The following is a 27,356-nucleotide window of genomic DNA, read 5'->3' on the forward strand; positions in this document are numbered from 1 at the left end:
GGATATTATGGTTGAGCCCAACTCCCTCACAACATCAGCAAGCAAAGAAACAGTGAACTCCTTTCTAACCACAAGATGCAAAACACAAGCAGTCCACAGGTCGGAATCTTTATTGAGCCCAAGTTCAATTAAACTCAGATAATCGACCAGTCTTTCCCAGGGTAGCTCTGGTGGTAGGGGAGGAGGAGTAACTGCCTCCTCCACAAATCAATCGACTGTGCAACCAGTTAGAGACAAATTCCCAACACCCTCAATATCAAAAACCTGACTAGGCCGTAAATCGAATTCTTCTGTCTCTGTTTCAGATTCTTCCTCTGAGGCTGTGGTTTCAGGGGAAGGCATTAAAATATCACTCTTTAAAATGAACAGTAACAGGAAAGTCCTGACTTCCTCATATGCAGCTGACTCCAGTGCCACTATATGATGACACTCACTGTCCACATATCTGCCATGGAAGTTTCTGTTTTGAAACACTAAGCTACCCCATGTGTTCCTTCAGCTACCAAAGATTTCAGGTTGCCTGTTACACTGTTCCAGAACTAACTTTTCTTTTTCTTCATATTTCTCACATACAGTTTGCAAAATGCATCAATACGGCATCATGATAGCCAGCAAAAATCTCCACCTGGTCACTGCCTGCATGGAACATGCCCTGCTGTCCCGCTACCCTCGCACTCGCTACTCTCCAGGCTGGGATGCAAAGCTCCTTGTCATTCCTTCCTCCTACTTGCCAACCTGTGTGCAAGACTTCTTGTTGAGCTTGGCTTGGCCAAAGCCAGCACAGGCAACGTAGGTTATTTTGCAGAAATACTGAGCTTTTCTACACAAGGTATTTATTAATTCCTCTGTAACCTGCAGGTACTTACACAACATCATCGATCTCCGGGAGCTGTCTTGTTCTTTGCAGCTATTATAACTTTTGGGAGGGGAGGTTTCAAATGGGGAAAGTCTGGCCCTTCCCTGAATGAAGGGTACATGTGCACAATTCTGCTATCAGACAGCACCACCTAGTGGTTGTGTAATGGAGTGCATAGAGAGGCAGAGAAAGAAAAACTGGGGGGGGGGGGGGATTTAAAGGAGCCAATCTTAATCCTGCAAAGAAACCAGAAGCAGAAGTCTCAATAAAGCGCTGGGTTAAAACCCTCATGTAGAAAAGCCCAGCATTCTGATTGTCCAAACAAGCTATGTGAATTGGTCATACTTCCAATTGTATTTTAACATACTAATGAGATGCAGCTTCACGAATCAAGTGACTCAGGGATGAACTACACAATACATTAGCGACGTAGCATGCAGCTCACCCCCTCTCTCTTTTTTTAATGCCCTGATCTGTATCAGGACCATCATGTGTGGGAGAAGAGATTTTAACCTTCCCCCTCAGCTGCTTGTTCTCCAAAATCCCCACTCCGACCCCCATGTGCTAAAATGAGGGGTGGGAACCCTCCAATGGCACCAACCTGGAGCGTTGCTATACACTTAAACAATATGGGGCTCAGGCTAACATTTTCACATGCAATGTATCATCTCTGTATGCACCTTCTGAAAGAATTGCTGAGATTGATTTAAATTTAAAGCCTTTCCATAGATTCTTCTCTAAAAAGCACCGCAATACTGCCAATTCCAGCTCAGAGAGAGAATAGAGACACCCTGCCGGTATAGAGGCCCCAGGTACTAAATCAATAGCACAGTCATACACCCTATGTGGTGGGAGTCTATCGGCTTCCTTCTGATCAAACACGTCCGCGAAATCCCTGTATTTCGCCGAGAGGGCTATGCAGTCTGTTGCGGAGTCTTTGACCACGGCAGCCGGCACCCGCTCCGGCCAGCAGTGGTCTTGGCAATATGGGGAAGCAAAAAGCACTTCCTGCCGCCCCCAAGAAATATGCGGATCATGCTGGGTCAAACAAGGCATTCCCAAAACTACTGGAAAGTGTGGAACTGCCACCACATAGAACTGCAACTGTTCCACATGCCCTTGGATCTCCAGCGTAAGTAAAACCGTCTGGTGCATCACTGGACCGGACTTCAAAAGCCGCCCATCAACAGTTTCCACCGGCCTTGGGTCTGCCAATGGTTGTAATGAAATCTGCTGCTGGTGAGCAAAATCCGAGTCCATAAAGTTGCGAGAAGCCCCAGGATCAATCATGGCTCCCACAAAAAACACCTGGGCATGATCCACCCCAAGTGTGGCAGGCACCAGCAGGGGGTCCTTACGGGGTTCAGGTGGAGGCAAGGAAGCACCTGCCCTGCATTCTCCCAGACTAGCGAACCCTTCTATGCCTGGGATGACCCGTTTTCCGACGGAGGAGCCTCTCGTCCCTTGGCTGGGCAAGAACGAGCAAAATGTCCCCCACGTCCGCAGTACAAACACAAACCCGCCGCTCTCCTGCGTTGCTTCTCAGTCATTGAAAGGCGGGTCCAGGCGCCTCCAAGCTGCATGTGCTCCTCCCCTGTGCCAGGAGAGAAACCTGCTGAAGATGCTGCTGTTGATACTGGAACACATTCCCCACTCCCCAGATGCACTCCTCTCCGGGCCTGATGACGTGCAGTCAGCCGAGCGTCCATCCTGGTCGCCTGTTCGATGAGCAGGACGAGCGCTGCCGGAGGTGCCGACCGGGCCAACTCATCCAACACCCCATCTGACAGTCCATAGCGGAATTGTGACGAGCTGAGCTATGAGCCAAAAATTAGTGGTGTACTCTGCCACAGATCCCTTCCCCTGAAGCAGGTCTCGAATGCGCTGCTCTGCTGTCTCAGCCTTGACGGGATCTCCCCAGGTAGCCGTCATCTCTTTTATGAAATTGTCCAGATTGTCCAGCAGGGGGCTATCTTGATTCAAATACGGCATCACCCATTTGCTAGCAGACCCAGACAACAAGGAAACCATAAAAGCTACCTTTAGTGAATCATTCACAAAATCCTCTGGCCTGATCTTAAAATGCAGTTTGCAATTGGCAATGAAACTGTCCAACATCCCCCTGTCTCCAGCAAATTTCTCTGGTAATGCAGCAAAACATTTATTCTTTCGTGGAGGAGGAGGTGCTGGCACCTTGAGCAACTTGGGCATGGAGCGTTGTAACTATTTGTGTCAGGTGTGCCACCTGATCTGCTAACTGTTTTTGTTGTTCTAAGAATCCCTCCATGTCCAACTGCCGGTCCGTTTGGCCAGAGATTAATCTGTCCGGGAAAGCTGCCAATAGACCAGCTAATTTGACAGAGGATGTGGGCAGCATGCCTAGACAAACCCCAAGAATTCAGCCACAAACTCACCAAACAAACGGTGGACTTTGTCTTTAGCTGTGCTAAGAAATAACAGTTAACTCTTTAATGTCAGAGTACAAGACGATTAAACATGAGGCAGAGTCCAGTTCTGTTCCAAGAGTCAAAGGCTTATGAGAGGTAGAGAGAGTCCAAGAAAACAGTCCAGAAGTCCAGGGATACAAGCAGGTCATGAATTCCAAGCCAGTCCAAAGTTCAACCAGGATACAGAGTCACCAAGATCCAAAACAGGAACCAAGAGCTTTCGCCAGGATGCTCAGTTAATCTCTGGCAAAGTTCCTGTTGCTTCCCAGCTCTCTAAATACCCCTCCCTGGCAGCTACAGGTGTTCCCTATTGAGCTGGCGTCTAGCATAAATACGCAAAGACCTGCGCCGGGCTTCCTTTTCTGCCCTATGCTGCCTAAACAACTATGCAGGTAAGTTTGTTGCTTCTCCCTCTGTGTCTTCTGAATCGGCCAAACTCCCAGCTGGTTTAATTACCGGCACACTGTTACTTGGCTCTGCCTCCACTTCATTCTCTGAGTTGGCCCCACTCCCAGCTGGCACCAGTTCAGCAGCTGTGACACTAGCTTCTGTCTGCACTGGTTCTGCTTCCTCCTCCTCTGAGTCCGTCCCCAGAAACTCTTCAGAGGGCCTAACAATTTGCACCAAAATGGAGTTTCAGTTCCCCTTCTATTAAGTAACCTATTCATCAGTCATTGTTACTTCTGTAAATTAAATTCAAAATAAGATCAGGTTGGACATGATTGTGTTTGGGGGGCAGCAAGGGTTAAAGGTGCTGGTTGGGTGGTGATGAGAGGGTTGGGGAGTGGGGCAGAAAAAGTAGGGGGCAAGGGGGCAAGGAATGGCAACCTCCCTTCCTTGGGGGCTGACTTCATGTGGTAGAATAATCGCCACTGGGCTTTCTGGCAGCCATTACGTTCACCTGGCCTTCCCCCTTCCCAACCTGCAGCTTTTGGCGACCAATGAGATGTCAGCTTCTGCCAGAAACTCTACTAGTCTATGATTCTAGGACAATGACATCTTGAAGAGTTGTGTTGCAAGGGAGAAGCAAAACTCATTTCTCAGTTCCTTGTGGGTAAAAATACTTTAAATTCTTAGTAGTAGAAGACAGATGAGGTACCATCTCAACAACGTACTGGCAACAGAGAGTCATTGATAGCAAGTGTATAGGATTACATTCCTGCAGAGCGATCCTGTGAAAGGAGAAGGGAGGAGCGTTCAGGTGGGTGGGCGCAGTGGTGGCGGCACCTTCAGGAAAGCCCGGGATTGCGCTCCTTCCACTGTAGTTGGTCAGAAGGAGTGCCAATGCAGGGGTAGTCGGCTCACGCCGCCCAGCGACGCCGTCAAGACGAGGGCCAGGGTGACAGAAAGGTAGAGTTGTGGTTTACAAAATCCCAGTGTCTGGGAAGAGGATGGTCTAAATTGATGATGCGGACCAATAGCATGTGGGGAGCGGTGGATCGTGGTGCCCCCCCAAAGGACAGCACAATCGGGGGCTCCCCAAGCACTTCCCAGATGGGATTATTTCCCCCGCCTATAGAGTCCTGCTGGGTAAAAGCAGCAAGGGGTTCTGCTGCTCTTACCTCGCAACTCTGTAGGCATGGGAAATAACCAATGGAGCCCACCTACATGACACAAATGATGGTTGTGCAGGTAATCAACTCTGCACACCGTTATTTGTGTTGGTTATTTTTTGGAAAAAACCAAATGTGGTGTGATTTTTTTCCTGACAGACAACACAATAGTCAATGGTGGGCTATTTAGTCTCCCGTGGACTATTTAACCAGCCTTTGACAATTGTGTCATCTGAACCCAGCCAAACTGAGCCTATTTGAAATAGGTGTGTTGAGTATTTAATACCAGGGGTCCTGGAATTTTAGCCTTAGTTTTTCCTCCTAGAGGATCCCTTGCTAAATGGATAATGTTGTCACTTGACAGGTGAGGAGAAGTGCTCAACGTTGCCCACTTCGCAAGGAGATCTCCAGAATTTAAAGGGCTGCTCTGAACACTTTGGGGTGCCCTCATAGTCTACCTCTCCCCAAGTCAGCAGCAACTGGTTTTCATAGGAAAGTGCACAGCTGTCAAACTAGATGTGGATACTCCTTTGGGAGTGAAAGGGGGGTGATGTGCACTTTTCTAATGAAAAATTATTGCTGGAGACTCAGGCCTCAGCTAGACCAGGGGGTTTTACCGTGACAATCTCGTGATTTTCTGATCACAAGATCGTCACACTGGTCTACACGTGCCGTGTGACATCGTGGGCGCCATTTTTTTACATGGCATGGAGATCAGTGCTGAAATCTTGCCAGCGGTAGGATGTAAAAGTTAATGGAAGGTGGAATAGTTTCAACACACAACTTCAAGGTAATTGCATTTGAGTAGCAATTTTCTTTGTTTTCGTGTGTGGTTGCCAGGGGTGGGGGATATAGCAAAAAATAGGTTAACCATAGCTTAAAAATGTTAAAGAGAGCAGTCAAACACAATTCATCTAGTTACAAAAGCACAGGGAGTACAAAGTTGCAAAGCCTTATTTTCCTCTTAACTGATCTTTGAAATCTGATCGTGATCTGGAGGAGCTTCATGCCTGATCAACACAGCACAGAAATGGGAAGCATATTGCATTTTACAGTCTTCGTGCGATGGCTGAGCCTCCCTACAAGTCAAGGAAAGATATGGGGGGGGGCAGCATTGAACATGGGCAAATTTATAATACAAGCATTTGAAAATGTTTTCTGCTCAGAAATGAGAGCTTATTAACATCTGTAAAATCAGACACAACTGAATGGCCGGAAGACTCTCGAGTTTGCATTTTGCAAATTTGTCATTCTAAAGAATGTCACATGTAATACTATGTTCTGAATGACGGCCTTCTCAGCAGTGGTGCTCGCCCCCTTGAATATCCTCTGCCATATAGTCTGGGAGGCAGAAAAGGCAGGTTGTTTTAAATGCCTCCTGAAAACATTCCACAACCTTACCCATGAGTTTTCATGATGCTGCTCCATTTGAAAGTTGAAATGGTTCTGTATTGTAATGTTAAATATTTTTAAATGCTTTTGGATGTACACCACTTAGAGATTATATGAATATTAACCAAAAAGAACAAAAAAGAAATCATGAAAAAGAAAAACAAAGAAACATAACATATTACAGGGAAACACAGGAGTGTTTCACTGTGTTATAGGCGATCAGTGAAAAGAGCATTCCACCATGTTAAGGCCGAAATTGGGGGTGGGTCATTCTGATGTTCATAAAATGAAAAATATTCCACCAATCTTTCTGAAACGGAGACCTGCCAGAAAGAAATGCTGATTAATGAACAGTATACCAGATGGTTAAAATGATGATATTCCTATATTCAGTAAACAAAAAACTTACGGTTTATAAAACAACATTAAAGGCTCTACAGTTTTCAACCAAACTCCAAAAAGCATGGAAATTGAGAGTTAAGGCACACAGGCCTATAACACCACATCCTCCCTAAGGAGGCAGAAAGTGCCAGTGAAATTCTCATTACCCCAAAGCGGATATAAACCATGAGGACGGGATGGAGAATAGGATATGCAGAGGTGACTGTGGGGTTGTGGAAAACTGATGACGAACAACTTAGGGCCACCTACTTCTCTTTTTTTGTTTGTTTGTTTGTTTATTTATTTATTACATTTCTATACCACCCAATAGCTGGAGCTCTCTGGGCAGTTTAGAGCAGCCCTTCCCCAACCTGGTGCCCTCCAAAGGTGTTGGACTACAACTCCCATCATTGCAAGTCAGTATGTCCCATGGACAGGAATGCTGTGACTTGTACTCTCAAACATGTAGAGAGGTGACTGTGGGGTTCTGGAAAACTGATCGGGGAATGCTGTCCTAGAGCAAGGGCAGGCAAAATATAGCTCTCTAGATGTTTTGGCATTCAACTCATAAAAGTCTCTGTCACCATGGACAGTGATCAAGAATGCTGTGAATGCTCTGACCGCAGAGGATTTTTCTTACGTGTTCAGCAGTGTGAGATCAAAGGCAGAGCTACCACCTAATAGATTCATGTGTAAGGAAGGATTATTTTAAAAACTATTGATGAAAATGATTTTTGTCCTCACCATAACATGGAAGTTGCAGCGCAGCACATCTGGAGAGTACTAGGCTGGAGAAGGATGGTTTATACTTGGATCCTATACATGTCTTCTCAGAAGCCAGTGCCACCCCAAGTGGTATAGAATGGCAAACTAATCTCATCTGAAAGGAGTTCAAGACACCCAAACTAATCCTTTTCTGTTCCTCTGTCACTCTGATGAGATGATGTATTGTGGAGGGATTGTGAGGAGTGAACAGTATATTTTGTATGAACACATTTTAAGAAAAAACATTGGTTCTTTGAAGGGCAGGGTATTTACGAAAAGCTGAAGGTGCCAGCCCTTGCTCTGGTTCTACGTCTCCAACAAATAGTGCCCCTTCTGTTATCAATCGTGCTGCTCTATGCGAGATGTGTGTGAGAAAAAAATATTGCGCAGCCCCTGTATTTGGTAAGGATATAGAACAGCGTTCCCTATCCTGCTGTCCCAGCTTTCCTGACCATGGGACATAATGACTTGCAATGATGGGAGTTGTAGTCCAACACCTTTGGAGGGCACCAGGTTGGGGAAGGGCTGCACTAAACAAAAAAAGAGAAGTAGGTGGCCCTAAGTTGTTCGTCATCAGTTTTCCACAACCCCACAGTCACCTCTGCATATCCTATTCTCCATCCCGTCCTCATGGTTTATATCTGCTTTGGGGGAATGAGAATTTCACTGGCACTTTCTGCCTCCTTAGGGAGGATGTGGCGTTATAGGCCTGTGAGCCTTAACTCTCAATTTCCGTGCTTTTTGGAGTTTGGTTGAAAATTGTAGAGCCTTTAATGTTGTTTTATGAACTGTAAGTTTTTTGTTTACTGAATATAGGAATATCATCATTTTAACCATTTGGTATACTGTTCATTAAAAAGTGGCGGGGGGGAGTTATGCATAGGTGTCAAGAAAAGCAGACCAAATACCCATGTACTTAACCAGTCACAAGTCACGCCTATATAACACCCGTTCAAATGTTGAGAGCATTGTTAAGTCCTCCATCCATTGCATTATGGAAGATGAGCATTTATCCTTCCAACGTGATAGTAGAAGTCTTTTAGCTGTCATAAAAGCTCTGAAAATCCATTTGCACTGACCATGTGTTAACTTCCAAGACCCGGTGGGTAGTTTAGGAGGATATGCGCATCATTCCATATTAAAGATTGTTTCAGTACAAAGTTTATCCTTATTGTAACCTCCTCCCAAAAGGCGGCAACTACTGAGCATCGCCAAAACATGTGAATTAAAGAAGCATTAGGTGAATTACATCTCCAACAATTACTCAAGTTAGACAAGCCCTTATTGAAACGGCGTTGAGTCGAATAAAGCTGAAACAAGATTTTTTGCTGAAAGAAGCCTCGGCTAGACCTACCTAATATTACGCAATGGAGGGGTGAAGATCTCACGATATTTTTATCTAAGTGAACTGGAAAAGTCCAAAGCTTAGTACAAGCCAATAGATAGGCCCAATGGTACAAAGCACGGTCTAGAAAACTAATCCCACCTTCTTTAATTGGAAGCTGCATCTGTTTCAATGATATTCAAGGTGGGAGGAACCCCAGAAGAATTTACAAAACAAAACATTAAGTTGTTGAAAGTATTTGCCAGGTATAAGTAAAGGAATCCCACATATAACATAGAGAAGTTGAAGTATAATATTCAGCTTAAGTGTGTTGACTTTACACCACAAGCTCAGCTTTAATGGTGCCCATCTATCTATATCTTATGCAATCTCACTAATCAGTTTATTCAAATTTATTTTAATCAGTTGAGATATATCTAGATAATAAAATCAAGGCACCATTGAAATTGACCATTCCAACACATTAGAAATATGCTGTCTCCAATCGGCATCAATTCCGGCTTTGACCAATAAATTGAATAACCGGACAGATCACTGAAAGTATTAATCAATTTCATCAAAGCAGGAATAGATGCCTGGAGTTTAGAAATAAACAATAAAAGATCATCCGCATCAAGAATAATTTTAAATTCTAAGTCTGCATGCACAAACCCATGAATACTACTATTCCTTCTAATTGCGCAAGCCAGGGGTTCCAAACCTAGATCAAATATCAATGGAGAAAGTGGACATCCTTGCCTAGTACCTCACCCAAGCACGTAAAAAGCCAACAACCAACCATTGGTCATAACTCTTGCTCTTGGGGTCAAATATAAAATTCTAACCACTTCAATTCCATTGGAAAACCAAAATGACTCAATGTAGCAAGCATAAACTTGCAATGAATTTTGTCAAAAGCCTTCTCATCATCCAGAGAGACAATGGTCAGTTCTTTCTCTATTTAAAGCTATCAAATCCACAGCTAATCTCAAATTATCAAACCCCTGCCTTTTTTGAATAAATCCCACTTGATCTTGTTCGATCAATGTTGTAATGACTTGTTGCAGTCTATTGGCTAAGATTGCCATTAATATTTGAATACCAACATATATTAGCGAGATCGGTCGGTTATTAACACAGTTGATTTTGCTATATAATGGGCGCCATCCCAGGGACAGCGATTTTGTTCTCCAAAGTCTCAGAACTTCCTATGACCTGCTGGGCTAAATCTGGTAAGGTAGTAGGAGTGGTAGAGGAGATCTTTGTGAACCGCCCAGAGAGCTTCGGCTATTGGGTGGTATAAAAATGTAATAAATAAATAAATAAATAAATAAATCTTTGCTGCTCCGAGTGTTCATTTGTATTACATCTAAAGTGTTATAATGTTTTAAAGCGAGCCTCTTTCTTGCTTAATATTAAATCGCACAGAATAGGCCTGAGAAAAGATTGCTACAATGACCCAATTATTCTTTCTCTCTTCTTTCTACAAACTTTCAACTCCCTGAATTCTACACATGATGAAATTGTTGAGTTATGGCTTTAAAAGCTGATTAGCTATGGCACAGACTGGGTTTCTGGCACATAACCTTTTGTGTTAAGTCTCTGTCTGGGCCTTCCAGAGACTAGCAGAGATTGCAGCGGTTCTCAGCCAAGTCAGCAAAGACATGAATTAAGACAGAGATTTATGTAGGTTAAAACAAACCTTTTTACTGGCAAATAAATATATAATTTAGTTATGGCAGTACAGATACAAATACTTACAAACGGTCAGTCAATACAGCTCACATCAAGTTGGGTAAGGGACATGGAAGTTAAAATGAACATGAAAACACATTTACTTTTACAATGTACATTGTACAATGTACATTGTACATTTACCTGTACAATGATGCAACTCCTTGCAACCCTTTATTGAAGACAATCAGTTAGACAATTATTCAATTTCGACACTTAATGTCCAGGTGTAGAGTTGACCTTTAAGTTTCTGCTGAGTCCTCTGTTCTTCCAGATCCTCAGCAATTACCAAGCAATGGAAAACTTAACCAGGATCCATTCCAGGATCCAACAGAAATGTCACATATTTCATATATGTGAAATATTAACTGGGAATAAGTCCTATTAAACTCAGTGAGGATTGCTTCTGGTTAGGGGACAATCCTATGCATGCTGGCTGCAGAATACTGGGAGTTGTAGGACTTTTTCTGCTAAAGAATTGCACCTTTAGCCTCCCTTTCTAATCTTTCTTTACTGAAAATTTCCCTTTTTCTGTTCAGTCTAGCACTGGTGTAACAATTACTAACCACAGTGTCCTTTAACTATTTTTTCCCTAATCCAGGATCTGTTTTCTTTAGACAAATGAAAACAATAGATTTTCTTTTCTACTAATCTTGAATGAGGACAGCAAAAAGAAGTATCACAAAGAAATTTGTACAGCAACTAAAAATACATGTTAATTTCAGATACAATGAATGTATCACTTGTTCTTTATTTCATTGTTCTTTAACATATTACATAGAACAGGTTTGTCTTAATTGTGAGCTGTAGAATCAGACATGTGACCATGGCCACGCCCATTGGAGGCCAGATGGACCCATCCCCTTGGGGGCTGGCCATGTTGGGTGGGCACACCTCCTTGAAGGCGAGCCACGTTATTCTCCTTTTTGGTTTCCAAAATATAATTGAACTGTTTGTCAGGAAGTGTTAGCCGCCTTCCCTGCGGTAGACCAAAAGTGCCAATTCCTAATCATTGGCTTCTACTCGGATCTGTTTGCTAGAAACATTATTCATTGCCTTCTTAATCCCGACTTCACCCCAGGAAGCACAGGGAAGCATACATGGCCTTTTCCTCCTGATGTTATCCTTAAACAACCCTGTGATATAGGCTAAATTCTACTGTAGTGACTACTCAGTGATCTCCTTCGTGGCTGAGGGGGGATTTGAACTCAATTCTCCCTGAGTCTAATAGATATATATGCTCTCACGCACTGATGGCTTCTTCCCTACAGCCCCTAACCATGTGGCTCTACCTGGCTGCCCTCTTGGGGCTTTACTTCCTTTACCGATGGTACCGGGAGAGGCAGACCGTGGAGAACCTCAGAGAGAAATATGTCTTCATCACCGGCTGTGATTCTGGCTTTGGGAACAAGCTGGCCAGACAGCTGGATGCCCGGGGCCTGCGTGTGTTGGCGGCCTGTCTCACTCAGAAGGGGGCAGAACAGCTGGAGAAGGCCACATCAGAGAGGCTGAAAGCCACCATTCTGGACGTCACCAGCACAGAGAGTGTTGCAGCAGCGACCAAATGGGTGAAATCGTGCATAGGGAACGAAGGTGACTGGCTTTATTTATTTATTTATTTATTGTGTTTCTATACCGCCCAGTAGCCCAAGCTCTCTAGGCAGTTCACAAAAATTAAAACCATAAAGTACAATTCAAAGTACAAAACAAACAATATAAAACTACAATATAAAAGTACAATATAAAAGCACAACCAGGATAAAACCAAGCAGAAATGCAGAGATTTATACAGATTTAAAACAGCAAATTTAAAAGACTAAGATGGTAATCTGTTAGAATACTGGGGAAATAAAAAGGTCTTCACCGGGCATCAAAAAGAGTATGATGAAGGCACCAGGCAAACCTCTCTAGGGAGCCCATTCCACAGCCGGGGTGCAAAAGCAGAGAAGGCTCTCCTCCTGGTAGCCACCTGCCTCACTTCCTTTGGCAGGGGCTCATGAAGAAGGATCCCTGAAGATGATCTTAGGATGTGTATCACACACTGCAGTAATCCAGATGAGAGGTTATGAGAGCATGGATAACTGTAGCTAGGCTATCTCTGCCCAGATAAGGGCGCAGTTGGTATATCAGGCTCAGCTGATGAAAGGTGCTCCTTGTCAATGAATCCACCTGCACCTCAAGTGACAATTTTGGATCCAAGAGCACCCAGAAACTATGAACCTGATCTTTTAGAGGTAGAGCAACCCCCTCCAGGATAGGTTAAACATCACCTAGCCAGACAAACAAACCAACCACTAACAGTACCTCTGTCTTATCTGGATTGATTCTCAGTTTGTTGGCCCACATCTAGTCCATTACCATGCCCAGGCACCGATTCAGAACAGTCACTGCTTCACCGGGGTTTGATGAAAAGGACAGGTAGAGCTGGGTGTCATCCAACGCAGTCCTCCAATCAGTATCCAGTAGTTCATGGCAGAAGCTGTTGTGTCTCCCCTCTCTGCTCAGATGGTTATCCCTTTTCATTCCTGACTCTTTTCAGTGCCCAAAAAAATATGCAAAGGGCACCATATTTTTCTTTTGGCTCCTGAAAATTGTGCAATTGTCTTCATCATTCATATATATATGTATGTATTTGGTCCATATTTCACTACTGTGCATTTATGGTTGTCTAATATTTGTAGTCCTGCCTTGTCAATGTCCTTGTAAGTTTCAGTTGTCAAAGGAAGAAAAGCGCAATAGGGAAACGTACAAGGGAATTGACAAGGCCAGACAGCAGAGAGGCTAATTTGCACATACCTGACAGTGACAGCGCTGAAGGGGGTGGCGGAGAGAGTGGGAGAAGTAGGCGAGATACTGGCTCCCCACCTTCTTGCAACATTGCTGTTACCGCTGTGGTTACTGCAAAAGGGAGCTGCGAAAATTGAGGGGAGAGAAGTCAAGATCTCCCCTTTCTGGAATAGGGATATCAGATGAATCCATTTGGGGGGTCAAGCCAGCTGAGCCTTTCGCAGCTCTCTCCCCCCCCCCCCCGCCCCGCCCTGCTCCGCTGGATTCCGGCTCACTTGCCTGATTCTACCTGTACTGAGTCAGGCTGGCTCGCAGACATTGCTGGCCACTTTGCACAACACTCTTGCTTGAGAGAGTTGTGCAAAATGGACAGAGAGCAATAGCAGCGGCAGTGGCAGAGAGGGAAGCAGCCATGGTGCTACTCCTGGTCATGGGCATAAAAGTCTTCCTGCTCACTGTCGGTGCCCCAGCAGGGAGAAGGGAATCTTTTACCGCTGCTGCTCATTATGCATAAAAGGCTCATTTCTCTATGCTGAAGCATCGACTGGGAAAAGAGAGACTTTTATGCATGATTGGCACTGGAATTGCCCGCTGCTGGTCATTGCACACAAGCATCCCTTCTCCCTGCTATAGCCCCCGTAAGAAGAAGGGAGTGTTGCAGAGTCCGTGAGTTATGGCAGGGAACATCCAAGCTCTCCCCACCCCCAACCCCTGGAGTCAATGCAGCTTAAAAGGTGTGCAATGTAGATCAGAAAAATGGCTCAGGAAGAAAAAGTCATTCCATCCCTCCACTAGAAATACTGCCTAAAATGGTATGAAACTGGTTTTCATTTGAAATTAAAATGTCAGGAAATCTGCGCATGGATCTCCCATGTAACATGTAGTTTTTTCCTCCAGACAGGCTAAAACGTTGGCAACCTTCAGAGCAGCATAGGAGCAGCCTTATTGCGGTGGCTTGCACATCATTACCCGCTATAGATGTATGGGGAGCCCAGCGCACACAAGACAAAACGTAGTCATCATGACTACCTGACTAACTTTGGCTAAGCATTTCTGCTGTTTGCTAAACCTGATATTTCATCTAAAAGTGGCCTCCATAAGCAACTGGCTGGTCCCATATTTAGAATTGCTAGACTCCTTCCCATGGCTGGCTCTGGGTGTATGTTTGATCTCCAAATATACTGTGATCCAATCCAAGATGGGTCCACGTATAAGTGGCATGATAGTTGCTGTGTGTTGACCATTGTTCACTCTGAGCTCCCACACATATGCACATGGGTATTCAGAAGCAAGTTTTTTTATCATCTGCCGTTTGTTCAATCCCTTTTTGCAGAACATTCAAACATCAATGTTGTTGCCAAATTGTTGCAGTCCAGCATTTTCAGTTTTTCTGCATTTTGGGGTGGGGGAGCAGTTAAACATAATTGCAGTACCACCATGTTCATTGTGGACAGATGACACAATAGCTGAGCTATTCAGGGCTCCTATGTCTCTGATTAAAGATTGTATACACTAGTGCCTCTTCTGTGTGAGAGTCACTGCTGTGCTGGCTTCTTTCCCAAAATGCCATCTTTGCGGGGGTGGGTGGGCATGGACTAATCAGTACAGTGCAGCATGCACCAGCATTTCAGTTTGCTTTTCTTTTGTCTGCTAACATTATGTACACTTTGGTGCTGCGCAGAAATACAGTTTTAAAAGAAATTGTGTGGATATTCATAGCTGTAGAGAACTCCATGCTTCCTTCAATCATCCCAAAGAAAGACAAAATCATCCAGCATCACCTGGCCGGGGGGGGGGATTGCCCCACGCAAGGCCCTCCACAACGTGGACATTGTATTCTGGTTCTGCCCAAGTGCACTCAACCTACACTTCTCTTAAAAGATTTCTCAGAGTGACTTTGTAATCGCCTTAAGTCTACTTGGTAATTTTAAGGGGCGCTATCCTTGAATATATATCAGCACAGATAGAAACCACAAGATCATATGTGGCTACATACAAACTTTTAAAAAAAGAATTAGGAAACATACCATTCTTAAAATAGGTGTGAAACTGATATGATAAGGACAATCCTGAATACGTACATTCTCTCTTACACAGGGCTCTGGGGCTTGGTAGACAATGCAGGCATAGGTGTCCCATCTGGTCCCAATGAATGGATGACCAAGGATGACTTTGCAAAGGTGATCAACGTCAATCTACTTGGGCTGATCGACGTGACACTGCACCTGCTGCCCCTGGTGAAACAAGCCAAAGGGAGGGTGGTCAATATATCCAGTGTGTTGGGAAGAGTGGTGTTCTATGGAGGAGGATACTGCCCGTCCAAGTTTGGAGTGGAGGCCTTCTCTGACAGTCTGAGGTAAAAACGCCAGCTCTATAATGTTCCCTTTTGCTTAAGAAGAATGTTTTTCTACGTGGCATGGCTGCTGTTCTTCTAAAGCTCTTCATTTCCTCTTCACTTGGCATCTTACAACAAGACATCTCATATCCCATTGAAGTAGGTGAGTTAGAACTATTCTCAGTTGCCTTTCCCAGCAATTCCAGGAAAGCTAAACCAACTATTTTCTTTAAATCAGTGTCAGCTGGAAGAAACACTGCCAGCAGCTGATCAATGCTTGCAGAGCTTCCCACAAACACATTAGGCGCCTCTGGGCACACTCGCTGCCCTGTCACTGGAGCTTCTCGTTTTTAGAGAGCCTTGGCTGGAAAATGGCAGATAAAAGGGGCATTCCTGGGCTGTTGATTAAAAGCAGAAAGCACATGCACCCCACCTGTCCTCACAATTCCTGACTAAACACAGGAATTCCCCTCATGATGTGCAAACTTGCCCATTGTTTCATTTTCACTTGCACCCACTTTAGAAAGCCTTTCCTTGTGTTAGAAATGTGATAAGGAAGGTGCTTCCTTTTACTGGAACAGAGCATCTCTGAACTATATCTAAAGGAATTAGGAGTGAGCAGCGAAGTAGCCAAGTTTGACAATGACACCAAATTATTTAAGGTTGCTAAAACATAAAGGGGTTGTGAAGAGCTCCAAAGGGATCTCTCCAAACTGAGAGAGTGGGCATCCAAATGGCAGGTGCGGTTCAATGTAAGGAAGTGTGAGGTGATGCATGTTGGGGGGTGGGGGGGAGCCCAACTTCAAGTATAACCTAATTGGATCTGAGCTGGCGGTGACTAAACAAGAAAGAGATCTTGGGATTGTGGTGGAATCGCGTGGAGCCGGGTCAACCCGCAGCAATGGGCCACACTTTCCTCAGCTTAGCCCGAGACCACGGGGAAAACGGCCCCAAAGTGTAGGGCTCTCTCCTAGGGCAAGGGAGGGATCATCCCTCCCTGATCCCGGGATCCCCTGTGCATTATGTGGATGCACAGGGACCATCCCGGGGTTTGCCGGGATAAAGCCCTATCTAGCTAAGGCCTGAGAAGCAGGCTCAGCCTGGTTTGTGCCTCCCTTTTGGGAGCAGAAGAGCCCACTTGTCTTCTTGAACATGTTTTCCCTTGGCTGTTTACACACACACACACACACTACTCCATTCTTTTTTTCCTAAAAGTTTGGACCATACTACTACTGATGCCTTATCTGACATGCCCGGTGATCAGTCATGGTGCTGTGCAATGCCACAAATTGTGCATGCTTACAACTTACCCTCTTTCAGTCCTAAATCCGGATTAGGAGGATGGAATGCCTGGGGATCAGTATCACTACAAGATGAGACTGAATTACATTGGAATTCAATTAGCTTTTATTCTGGGTTTTCAGTTGCATCATCATCATCATCTCTCATCATAAATGAAACAATCAAAAATAATCACTGAACACCACACAGAGATTTCCATAATCACTGAACACCACACAGAGATTTCCATAAGCAGGCATGCTGCAAGATTTGCCAGGTTGCTTTTTAATACAAGGGCCCTTTTTACACGTAAGGATTATCCCTGGCAAATGGACGGATCATCCCGGCCTGCTCCCAAGATCCCCTGTGTGTCATTTGCATGAACAGGGATGATCCCAGGATGATCCCTGGAACAAAGGCAGGTGTAGAAACAGCCAAGGTGTTTTGTTGCAATAGAATGTGTTTGAAGACTGAAATGAAAATATTTGTCCTCTACCACATTGAGATTTCCACCAGCATCTACTGCAGGAGCAACCTGTGGCTGCCTTGGATCTTAAGAGGCTTGGTGAAGATAAAACAGTTTTGGTGATATGGGGTTATCGTTTGAAAGAACTGGTAGATGGAAGCCTTAAACACCCTCCTCCAGCACACTACTTGTTTCAACTGTCATATTCCCAATATTACTTCACCCCAGAAAAAAATGTGTGGGCTCAGCTTTGTGAGCTAAGTTGTTTAACTTCATATTCTCCATAAGCATCTTTTAGAAGGAAAAACACACTGTTTTACAAAAATTCTTCAATTTTTTAGTTAGCAATCAATTTCTGCTCAAAATCATTATGTTCCCCACTCCCATACTATTAAGTTGCGCTTTTTCTTGGTGCGTGTTAATAATCTTTGAAACAGTTCCCCTTTCCCCCAAACTTTCTTTCACATTTCTCACCATTACAGGCAGCAGCATCAGTCATAATGTTGATAGGAAATACTGCTACATGTACTGCCATTATTAGCAGCAGTACCACTCTCAACCTGGCTACATTAAAGGAGACACCCATGTCTCACATGTCAACTCACCCAGTAAAAGTATGGGGCAACTCACAGAATAAAGGTGTGAGCAAAGGTGGCGGACATCTATACAGATGGTAAAAACAAGACCTGGAGCTGACTGTAGTTCAGATCACAAACTTCTTGTTGCACAATTTAGAATCAAACTAAAGAGAATAGGGAAGACCCACAGATTAGTTAGATATGAGCTCACTAATATTCCTAATGAATATGCAGTGGAAGTGAAGAATAGATTTAAGGGACTAGATTTAGTAGACAGGGTCCCGGAAGAACTATGGACAGAAGTTCGCAACATTGTCCAAGAGGTGGCAACAAAAAAGTCCCAAAGAAAAAGAAAACCAAGAAGGCAAGATGGCTGTCTGCCGAGACACTGGAAGTAGCCCAAGAAAGAAGGAAAGCAAAAGGCAACAGTGATAGGGGGAGATATGCCCAATTAAATGCAAAATTCCAGAGGTTAGCCAGAAGAGATAAGGAATTATTTTTAAACAAGCAATGTGCGGAAGTGGAAGAAGACAATAGAATAGGAAGGACAAGAGACCTCTTCCAGAAAATTAGAAACATCGGAGGTAAATTCCAGGCAAAAATAGGTATGGTCAAAAACAAAGATGGCAAGGACCTAACAGAAACAGAAGAGATCAAGAAAAGGTGGCAAGAATATACGGAAGATCTGTATAGGAAGGATAATAATATTGGGGATAGGCCAGACGGTGTGGTCAGTGAGTTAGAGCCAGACATCCTGAAGAGTGAGGTTGAATGGACCTTAAGAAGCATTGCTAATAACAAGGCAGTAGGAGACGACGGTATCCCAGCTGAACTGTTTAAAATATTGCAAGATGATGCTATCAAGGTGATGCATGCCATATGCCAGCAAATTTTGAAAACCCAAGAATGGCCATCAGACTGGAAAAAATCAATTTATATCCCCATACCAAAAAAGGGAAACACTAAAGAATGTTCAAACTATCGGACAGTGGCACTTATTTCACATGCCAGTAAGGTAATGCTCAAGAGCCTGCAAGGTAGACTCCGGCAATTCATGGAGCGAGAATTGCCAGATGTACAAGCTGGGTTTAGAAAAGGCAGAGGAACTAGAGACCAAATTGCCCATATCCGCTGGATAATGGAGAAAGCCAGGGAGTTCCAGAAAAACATCTATTTCTGTTTTATTGACTATTCTAAAGCCTTTGACTGTGTGGATCATAACAAACTGTGGCAAGTTCTTGGTGGTATGGGGATACCAAGTCATCTTGTCTGCCTCCTGAGGAATCTGTATAACGAACAAGTAGCAACGGTAAGAACAGACCATGGAACAACGGACTGGTTTAAGATTGGGAAAGGAGTACGGCAGGGCTCCTTACCTATTACCTGTATACCTTACCTATTCAACTTGTATGCAGAACACATCATGCGACGTGCTGGGCTTGACGAATCCAAGGCTGGAGTTAAAATCACAGGAAGAAACATTAACAATCTCAGATATGCAGATGACATCACTTTGATGGCTGAAAGCGAGGAGGAGCTGAGGAGCCTTATGACGAAGGTGAAAGAAGAAAGTGCAAAAGCTGGGTTGCAGTTAAACCTCAAAAAAACCAAGATTATGGCAACCAGCTTGATTGATAACTGGCAAATAGAGGGAGAAAATGTGGAGGCAGTGACAGACTTTGTATTTCTGGGCGCAAAGATTACTGCAGACACTGACTGCAGCCAGGAAATCAGAAGACGTTTACTTCTTGGGAGGACAGCAATGACAAATCTTGATAAAATAGTTAAGAGCAGAGACACCACACTGACAACAAAGGTCCGCATAGTTAAAGCAATGGTATTCCCCGTAGTAACCTATGGCTGTGAGAGTTGGACCATAAGGAAAGCTGAGCGAAGGAAGATAGATGTTTTTGAACTGTGGTGTTGGAGGAAAATTCTGAGAGTGCCTTGGACTGCAAGAAGATCAAACCAGTCCATACTCCAGGAAATAAAGCCAGACTGCTCACTTGAGGGAATGATATTAAAGGCAAAACTGAAGTACTTTGGCCACATAATGAGAAGACAGGACACCCTGGAGAAGAGGCTGATGCTAGGGAAAGTGGAAGGCAAAAGGAAGAGGGGCCGACCAAGGGCAAGATGGATGGATGATATTCTGGAGGTGACGGACTTGACCTTGGGGGAGCTAGGGGTGGTGACGGCAGACAGAAAGCTCTGGCGTGAGCTGGTCCATGAAGTCACGAAGAGTCAGAAGTGACTGAACGAATAAACAACAACAAAAACCTCACAGAGGATTACTCTAGCAATATAGTAAGGCTGAGATGTGTCATAAGGCAATACAGGACCAGGACAATGTGGACCATCTTTGCTGGTCACAGGCACTCTCAATCTCCCAATCTGGATTTGGGACTGAAAGACCCAGGAACATTGTGGGTTCATGGAGAATAAGTTGTAAGCTAGCACAATTTATGACATTGCACAGCACCATGACTGATCACGGGGCACGTCACATTAGGCATCAGCCTTAGCTTCCAATTTCCTGGATCTGTGGCGCTTGGATCAAGGAGAGAAAGCCCTTTCTTCTGTTTTTTTAAACCAGTGGGTGTTTTGACGGTTCAATATATTAAGTATCTGCATGATTAGTATGGTTCAGTAGGAAGGGATGTTTGTTTTCTTTTTCCATTTCAGGCATGAGCTCCTTCCTAAATTCCAATGTAATTTAGTCTTCCCTTGTAGTGATACTGATCCTAGGCATTCCATCCTCCCAATCTGGATTTAGGACTGAAAGACCCAGGAAAAGTGTGGGTGCATGGAGGGTAAGTTGTAAGCATGCACAATTTGTGACATTGCACAGCACCATGACTGATCACGGGGCACGTCACATAAGGCATCAGCCTTAGCTTCCAATTTCCTGGATCTGTGGCGCTTGGACCAAGGAGAAAAAGCCTTATCTTCTGGTCTTTTAAACCGGTGGGTTTTTTGATGGTTCAATATATTAAGTATCTGCATGATTATTATGGTTCAGTAGGAAGGGATGTTTGTTTTCTTTTTCCATTTCAGGCGTGAGCTCCTCCCTTTCGGAGTCAAACTCAGCATTGTTGAGCCTGGTGGTTTCTGTAATCCCATTATGCTAAATTTTGAAGAGAATTTCAGCATTCTGTGGCACCAGACATCTTCTGACATCAGAGAGTCCTATGGGCAACAGTACTTTGAAAAGCGTAAGTTACATTTCTGGAAACTGTGTTGCAGATGGTGCATATGTATGTCAAAAATGGAAAGGGCAGGACTTGCGAAGGTCAAGAACCTGTGGTGGTTCATGGACAGCTTAGAAAGCAAAACTGTCAACTAGTTATTATGGTTGGGCCCAGCTCCCTCATAATATCAGCAAGCAGACCTCAGCAAAGAAAGGAACAGTGAACTCCTTTCTAACCACAAGATGCAAAACACAGGCAGCTCACCAGGGTCCACAGATCAGAATCTTCACTGAACCCAAGTTCAATTAAACTCAGGTAATTCCTCAGACAAGGGCCAGCTAACTAGAGTAACTGCCTCTTCTTCATCTCAATCTACTGTGCAACCAATCAGAGACAAATTCCCAGCATCCTGAAGATCTAAAACCTGACTATGCCCTAAATCCAATTCTTCTATCTCTGAATCAGATTCTTCCTCTGAGACCAAAGTTTTAGGGGAAGGCATTAAAATATTGCTCTTTAAAAGAACAATAACAGCAAAGTCCTGACTTCATCTTATGCAACTAACTCCATTGCCACATAGTGACTGAAATACATGATGACATCTCTGTCCACATCTCTGCCATGGAAGTCTCTGTTCTGACACACCAAGGATGGTTTATGATGCCTCTCCATTGGCTTATACATGTCTCTTGGCTACCTTATCCTTCACAACATCAGCAAGCAAAGAAACAGTGAACTCCTTTCTAACCACAAGATGCAAAACATAAGCAGTCCACAGGTCGGAATCTTTATTGAGCCCAATTATTATTATTATTTATTTATTTATTTATTTATTTATATAGCACCACCAGTGTACATGGTGCTGTACAGAGTAAAACAATAAAAATAGCAAAAACCTGCCACATAGGTTTACATTCTAACAAAATCACAATAAAACAATAAGAAGGGGAAGAGAATGCACCAAACAGGCACAGGATAGAGTAAAACTAACAGTATAAAAGTCAGATCAAAATCAAGTTTTAAAAGCTTTAGAAAAAAGAAAAGTTTTTAGCTGAGCTTTAAAAACTGCGATTGAACTTATAGTTTGCAAATGTTCTGAAAGAGTGTTCCAGGCGTAAGGGGCAGCGGAAGAAAATGGACAAAGCCGAGCAAGGGAAGTAGAGACCCTTGGGCAGGTGAGAGACATGGCATCAGAGGAGCGAAGAGCACGAGTGGGGCAATAGTGTGAGATGAGAGAGGAAAGATAGGAAGGAGCTAGACTGTGAAAAGCTTTGTAGGTCAACAGGAGAAGTTTATATTGGATTCTGAGTAGGGGTGTGCACGGACCCCCCGCTCCGCTTCACTTGCAGATCCGCCATTTTCCGGATCGGGCCGCTCCGCCCCGCCCCCGCTCCGCCCACTTCCGCTCCGCTCCGCTCGGAGCTCCGGATCCGGGTCCGGAGCTCCGTTTCCCCCCCCCATAGGCTTGCATTGAAAGCTAAAAAATTATACAACTTTTTTTCTGTTCAAGTTAGAAACCTCATGTTTGGCACCATGACACCTCATGGGGATATACACACGCACGCCAAGTTTCAAAGCAATCCCATCATCCCCTGATTTTTGGCGAATTTTTGAAAATCGGGCACCCCACACAACATCCCTGCGAGGTGGGCAGGGGAGGAGGGAGGGAAGGCAGGCAGGCATGCAGCTGGCATTTCTGGGGGCATAGGGAAGTGAGCCAAGGATAAGCCAGTAATGCATATAAAATGGAATAAATCAATAAATAAACAAAGGAGGGGTGGAATTAAAAGCAGCAGTGTTGCTCAATAAACAGCAAGAAGAATTTTTTTAAAAAGGCTATATCTGTCTTTTACCAGCAATAGGGGGACGTGCCCGGGGGAGGGGGAAGTAGCTGCCAGTTCAAGACAGCCACCAACAGCTCTGAGAAGAAGTAAAACGCTCACTTCAACTCATAACAGGCATTGCTCCACCACTGAAAAGTGACCATTCACTTCAACTCATGATAGGCATTGCTCCACCGTTTTACTCTCTTTGGAAGGCTCTAATGGCCTTCCAGTGCAGGAGAGAGTGGGGGCACGTCCACGATGAGATGCCCTAGGGGAGCTCATCCCCTTGCACCACATCTATTCAGTTGTTCACCAAGGTTAGGGTGGGGAGCAGTGCTGTGTTTCTATCTCTTATTCTTGGCTTAGTATATGATTTCAGGTTGTGTTTGTGCATTTGGTGAGGCTACTGTGTTAAAAAACACGGGGAAAAGCCCGTTCAGATGAAGAAAGAGAAGTTTCCCAGAATCCCAAGTTACCTGTTTTGCCTATGCCCTCCTCCAACTTTGGGATCATCATGACCGGGAGCTGACTCTGCCCCTCAGCCCTTTGAAAAAGGTATTTTTCCCGCCGATTTTTTAAAAACTTCTAGCGCGCGACCCGTACGACGCAGAAAGTTGAGAGTAGTCTCAAAATGACCCCCATCCACGACTCTCTGTGCACAAGAATTTTCAGAACGATAGCTTAAACCCCCCCCCAGTTATCCCCGATTCTTTCCCTCAATGCAATCCTATGGGCGAAAAGCCGAAAACGCCGTTTGAGCCGCGCGGTTGACCCGATTTTCACAAAAATATAGCACGCGACCCAGACAACGCAGAGAGGTGAGAGTGGTCTCAAAATGACCCCCATCCACGACTCTCTGTGCACAAGAATTTTCAGAACAATAGCTTAAACCCCCCCAGTTATCCCCGATTCTTTCCCTCAATGCAATCCTATGGGCGAAAAGCCGAAAACGCCGTTTGAGCCGCGCGGTTGACCCGATTTTCAAAAAAATATAGCACGCGACCCAGACAATGCAGAGAGGTGAGAGTGGTCTCAAAATGACCCCCATCCACGACTCTCTGAGCACAAGAATTTCTAGAACGATAGCTTCAAAAACAACGTAGTTATGCGCGATTATTTGCCGCAATGCAATCCTATGGCGAAATGTTTTCAAGATGGCGACCGGAGCGCTCCGCCTGAACTAGGAGCTCCGAAAAATGGGTGCTTCTCTTCGCCTTGCTTCTAGGGGGTCCGCGGTCCGCTCCTACTCCGCCTCTGGGTAAGGCGGAGCAGGCCAATCCGCTACTGCTTCTACGCTCCTAATCGGAGCGGATCACACCCCTAATTCTGAGGTGAATTGGAAGCCAATGAAGAGACTTCAGAAGTGGAGTAACATGGTCGGAGCGGCGAGCGAAGAAGATGATCTTAGCAGCAGAGTGGTGAACAGAAACCAACAAACTGATGTGAGAAGAAGGAAGGCCAGTCAGAAGAAGGTTGTAGTAGTCCAATCGAGAAATAACCAATGCATGAACAAGAGTGTTGGCAGAAGAGACAGACAAAAATGATCGAAGCCCAAGTTCAATTAAACTCAGATAATCGACCAGTCTTTCCCAGGGTAGCTCTGGTTGTAGGGGAGGAGGAGTAACTGCCTCCTCCACAAATCAATCGACTGTGCAACCAGTTAGAGACAAATTCCCAACACCCTCAATATCAAAAACCTGACTATGCCATAAATTGAATTCTTCTGTCTCTGTTTCAGATTCTTCCTCTGAGGCTGTGGTTTCAGGGGAAGGCGTTAAAATATCACTCTTCAAAATGAACAGTAACAGGAAAGTCCTGACTTCATCATATGCAGCTGACTCCAGTGCCACTATATGATGACACTCACTGTCCACATATCTGCCATGGAAGTTTCTGTTTTGAAACACTAAGCTACCCCATGTGTTCCTTCAGCTACCAAAGATTTCAGGTTGCCTGTTACACTGTTCCAGAACTAACTTTTCTTTTTCTTCATATTTCTCACATACAGTTTGCAAAATGCATCAATACGGCATCATGATAGCCAGCAAAAACCTCCACCTGGTCACTGCCTGCATGGAACATGCCCTGCTGTCCCGCTACCCTCGCACTCGCTACTCTCCAGGCTGGGACGCAAAGCTCTTCTTCATTCCTTTCTCCTACTTGCCAACCTGTGTGCAAGACTTCTTGTTGAGCTTGGCTTGGCCAAAGCCAGCACAGGCAACGTAGGTTATTTTGCAGAAATAGTGATAATAAATAAATACACAAGGTATTTATTAATTCCTCTGTAACCTGCAGGTACTTACACAACGTCATCCTCCTCCAGGTCCTGTCTTGTTCTTTGCAGCTATTATAACTTTTGGGAGGGGAGGTTTCAAATGGGGAAAGTCTGGCCCTTCCCTGAATAAAGGGTACATGTGCACAATTCCGCTATCAGACAGCACCACCTAGTGGTTGAGTAATGGAGTGCATAGAGAGGCAGAGAAAGAAAAACTGTGGGGCGGGGTAGGGGGGAAGAAATGTAAAGGAGCCAATCTTAATCCTGCAAAGAATCCAGAAGCAGAAGTCTCAATAAGGCGATGGGTTAAAACCCTCATGTAGAAAAGCCCAGCATTCTGATTGTCCAAACAAGCTATGTGAATGGGTCATACTTCCAATTGTATTTTTAACATCCTAATGAGATGCCGCTTCACGAATCAAGTGACTCAGGGATGAACTACACAATACATTATTATTATTATTATTATTATTATTATTATTATTATTATTTATATAGCATCATCAATGTACATGGTGCTGTACAGAGTAGCGACGTAGCATGCAGCTCACCCTCTCTCTTTTTTTTTAATGCCCTGATCTGTATCAGGACCATCACGTGTGGGAGAAGAGATTTTAACCTTCCCCCACAGCTGCTTGTTCTCCAAAATCCCCACTCCGACCCCCATGTGCTAAAATGAGGGGTGGGAACCCTCCAATAGCACCAACCTGGAGCGTTGCTATACACTTAAACAATATGCGGCTCAGGCTAACATTTTCACAAGCAATGTACCATCTATGTATGCACCTTCAGAAAGAATTGCTGAGATTGATTTAAATTTCACAGAATGCCAAGCCAGCCAAAGCATGTAAATAATTTAATTACTTTGTACTTGCACTGCCAGATCACACCAAAGGCGCAGTTCCTCTTCATGCGCAAGGGTTTTGCACAGGTGTGGGGGAAACACACCGAAAAGAGTGGCTGGAAGTTCTCGTCATGAGCCCTTTCATCATCGCACACAATGACAAACGGCAACACTTGCACCAAAATAGAGTTTCAGTTCCCCTTCTATTAAGTACCCCATTCTTCAGTCATTGTTACTTCTGTAAATTAAATTCAAAATAAGATCAGGTTGGACATGATTGTGTTTGGGGGGCAGCAAGGGTTAAAGGTGCTGGTTGGGTGGTGATGAGAGGGCTGGGGAGTGGGGCAGAAAAGGTAGGGGGCAAGGGGACAAGGAAGAGCAACCTCCCTTCCTTGGGGGCTGACTTCATTATTATTATTATTATTATTATTATTATTATTATTATTATTTATTTATTTATATAGCACCATCAATGTACATGGTGCTGTACAGAGTAAAACAGTAAATAGCAAGGCCCTGCCGCATAGGCTTACAATCTAATAAAATCATAGTAAAACAATAAGGAGGGGAAGAGAATGCAAACAGGCACAGGGTAGGGTAAGCAGGCACAGGGTAGGGTAAAACTAACAGTATAAAGTCCGCACAACATCAAGTTTTAAAAGCTTTAGGAAAAAGAAAAGTTTTTAGTTGAGCTTTAAAAGCTGCGATTGAACTTGTAGTTACTTCATGTGGTATTACCGGTGCAAGGTCATGTAGAATAATCACCACTGGGTTTTCTGGCAGCCATTACGTTCACCTGGCCTTCCCCCTTCCCATCCTGCAGCTTTTGGCGACCAATGACATGTCAGCTTCTGCCCAGATACTCTACTAGTCTATGATTCTAGGACAATGACATCTTGAAGAGTTGTGTTGCAAGGGAGAAGCAAAACTCATTTCTCATTTCCTTGTGGGTAAAAATACTTTAAATTCTTAGTAGTAGAAGACAGATGAGGTACCATCTCAACAATGTACTGGCAACAGAGAGTCATTGATAGCAAGTGTAAAGGATTACATTCCTGCAGAGCAATCCTGTGAAAGGAGAAGGGAGGAGCGTTCAGGTGGGTGGGCGCAGTGGTGGCGGCACCTTCAGGAAAGCCCGGGATTGCGCTCCTTCCACTGTAGTTGGTCAGAAGGAGTGCCAATGCAGGGGTAGTCGGCTCACGCCGCCCAGCGACGCCGTCAAGACGAGGGCCAGGGTGACAGAAAGGTAGAGTTGTGGTTTACAAAATTCCAGTGTCTGGGAAGAGGATGGTCTAAATTGATGACGCGGACCAATAGCATG

The 27,356-nt window shown here is 44.4% G+C and overlaps 3 protein-coding genes across 6 annotated transcripts in view; all 3 read left to right on the top strand.

Moving 5' to 3' along the window:
* Positions 1 to 799, top strand: part of LOC134394365 (retinol dehydrogenase 16-like) — a 118,376-nt gene extending 117,577 nt beyond the window's left edge. Inside the window, exon 5 of the mRNA XM_063119758.1 lies at positions 613 to 799. Coding sequence (XP_062975828.1) covers positions 613 to 793 — 181 coding nt within the window. The 3' untranslated portion in view covers positions 794 to 799. The remainder of the gene's footprint in view (positions 1 to 612) is intronic.
* LOC134394364 (retinol dehydrogenase 7-like) overlaps positions 1 to 27,356 on the top strand; it is a 260,477-nt gene that overhangs the window by 117,575 nt on the left and 115,546 nt on the right. The gene's annotated exons all lie outside the window — the stretch shown is intronic.
* LOC134394356 (17-beta-hydroxysteroid dehydrogenase type 6-like) lies at positions 2,996 to 26,228 on the top strand. Of its 4 annotated transcripts, none has more exons than XM_063119745.1 (6): positions 2,996 to 3,075; positions 11,724 to 12,045; positions 15,337 to 15,595; positions 20,957 to 21,114; positions 24,925 to 25,138; positions 26,075 to 26,228. In XM_063119745.1, exons 2-6 carry the CDS (start codon positions 11,733 to 11,735, stop codon positions 26,193 to 26,195), a joined length of 1,065 nt encoding a protein of 354 aa, XP_062975815.1. In that variant the 5' UTR covers positions 2,996 to 3,075; positions 11,724 to 11,732; the 3' UTR covers positions 26,196 to 26,228. The 4 variants fall into 4 exon arrangements, with proteins under 4 accessions (XP_062975815.1, XP_062975814.1, XP_062975813.1 ...); XM_063119744.1 differs by lacking the exon at positions 2,996 to 3,075 and adding an exon at positions 3,482 to 3,695 and having other exon boundaries at positions 26,075 to 26,227; XM_063119743.1 differs by lacking the exon at positions 2,996 to 3,075 and adding an exon at positions 5,577 to 5,646.

The sequence above is a fragment of the Elgaria multicarinata genome, chromosome 3, assembly GCF_023053635.1.
Source record: "Elgaria multicarinata webbii isolate HBS135686 ecotype San Diego chromosome 3, rElgMul1.1.pri, whole genome shotgun sequence".
Lineage (NCBI taxonomy): Eukaryota > Metazoa > Chordata > Lepidosauria > Squamata > Anguidae > Elgaria > Elgaria multicarinata.

Coding starts and splice junctions, on each gene's coding strand:
- LOC134394356 (XM_063119743.1), top strand. CDS start 5,611: ATGGAAGGTGGAATAGTTTCAACACACAACTTCAAG. Junction 12,046..15,336: donor ATCGTGCATAGGGAACGAAG/GTGACTGGCTTT, acceptor TCTCTTACACAG/GGCTCTGGGGCTTGGTAGAC. Junction 25,139..26,074: donor CCAAAGCCAGCACAGGCAAC/GTAGGTTATTTT, acceptor TTGCACTGCCAG/ATCACACCAAAGGCGCAGTT.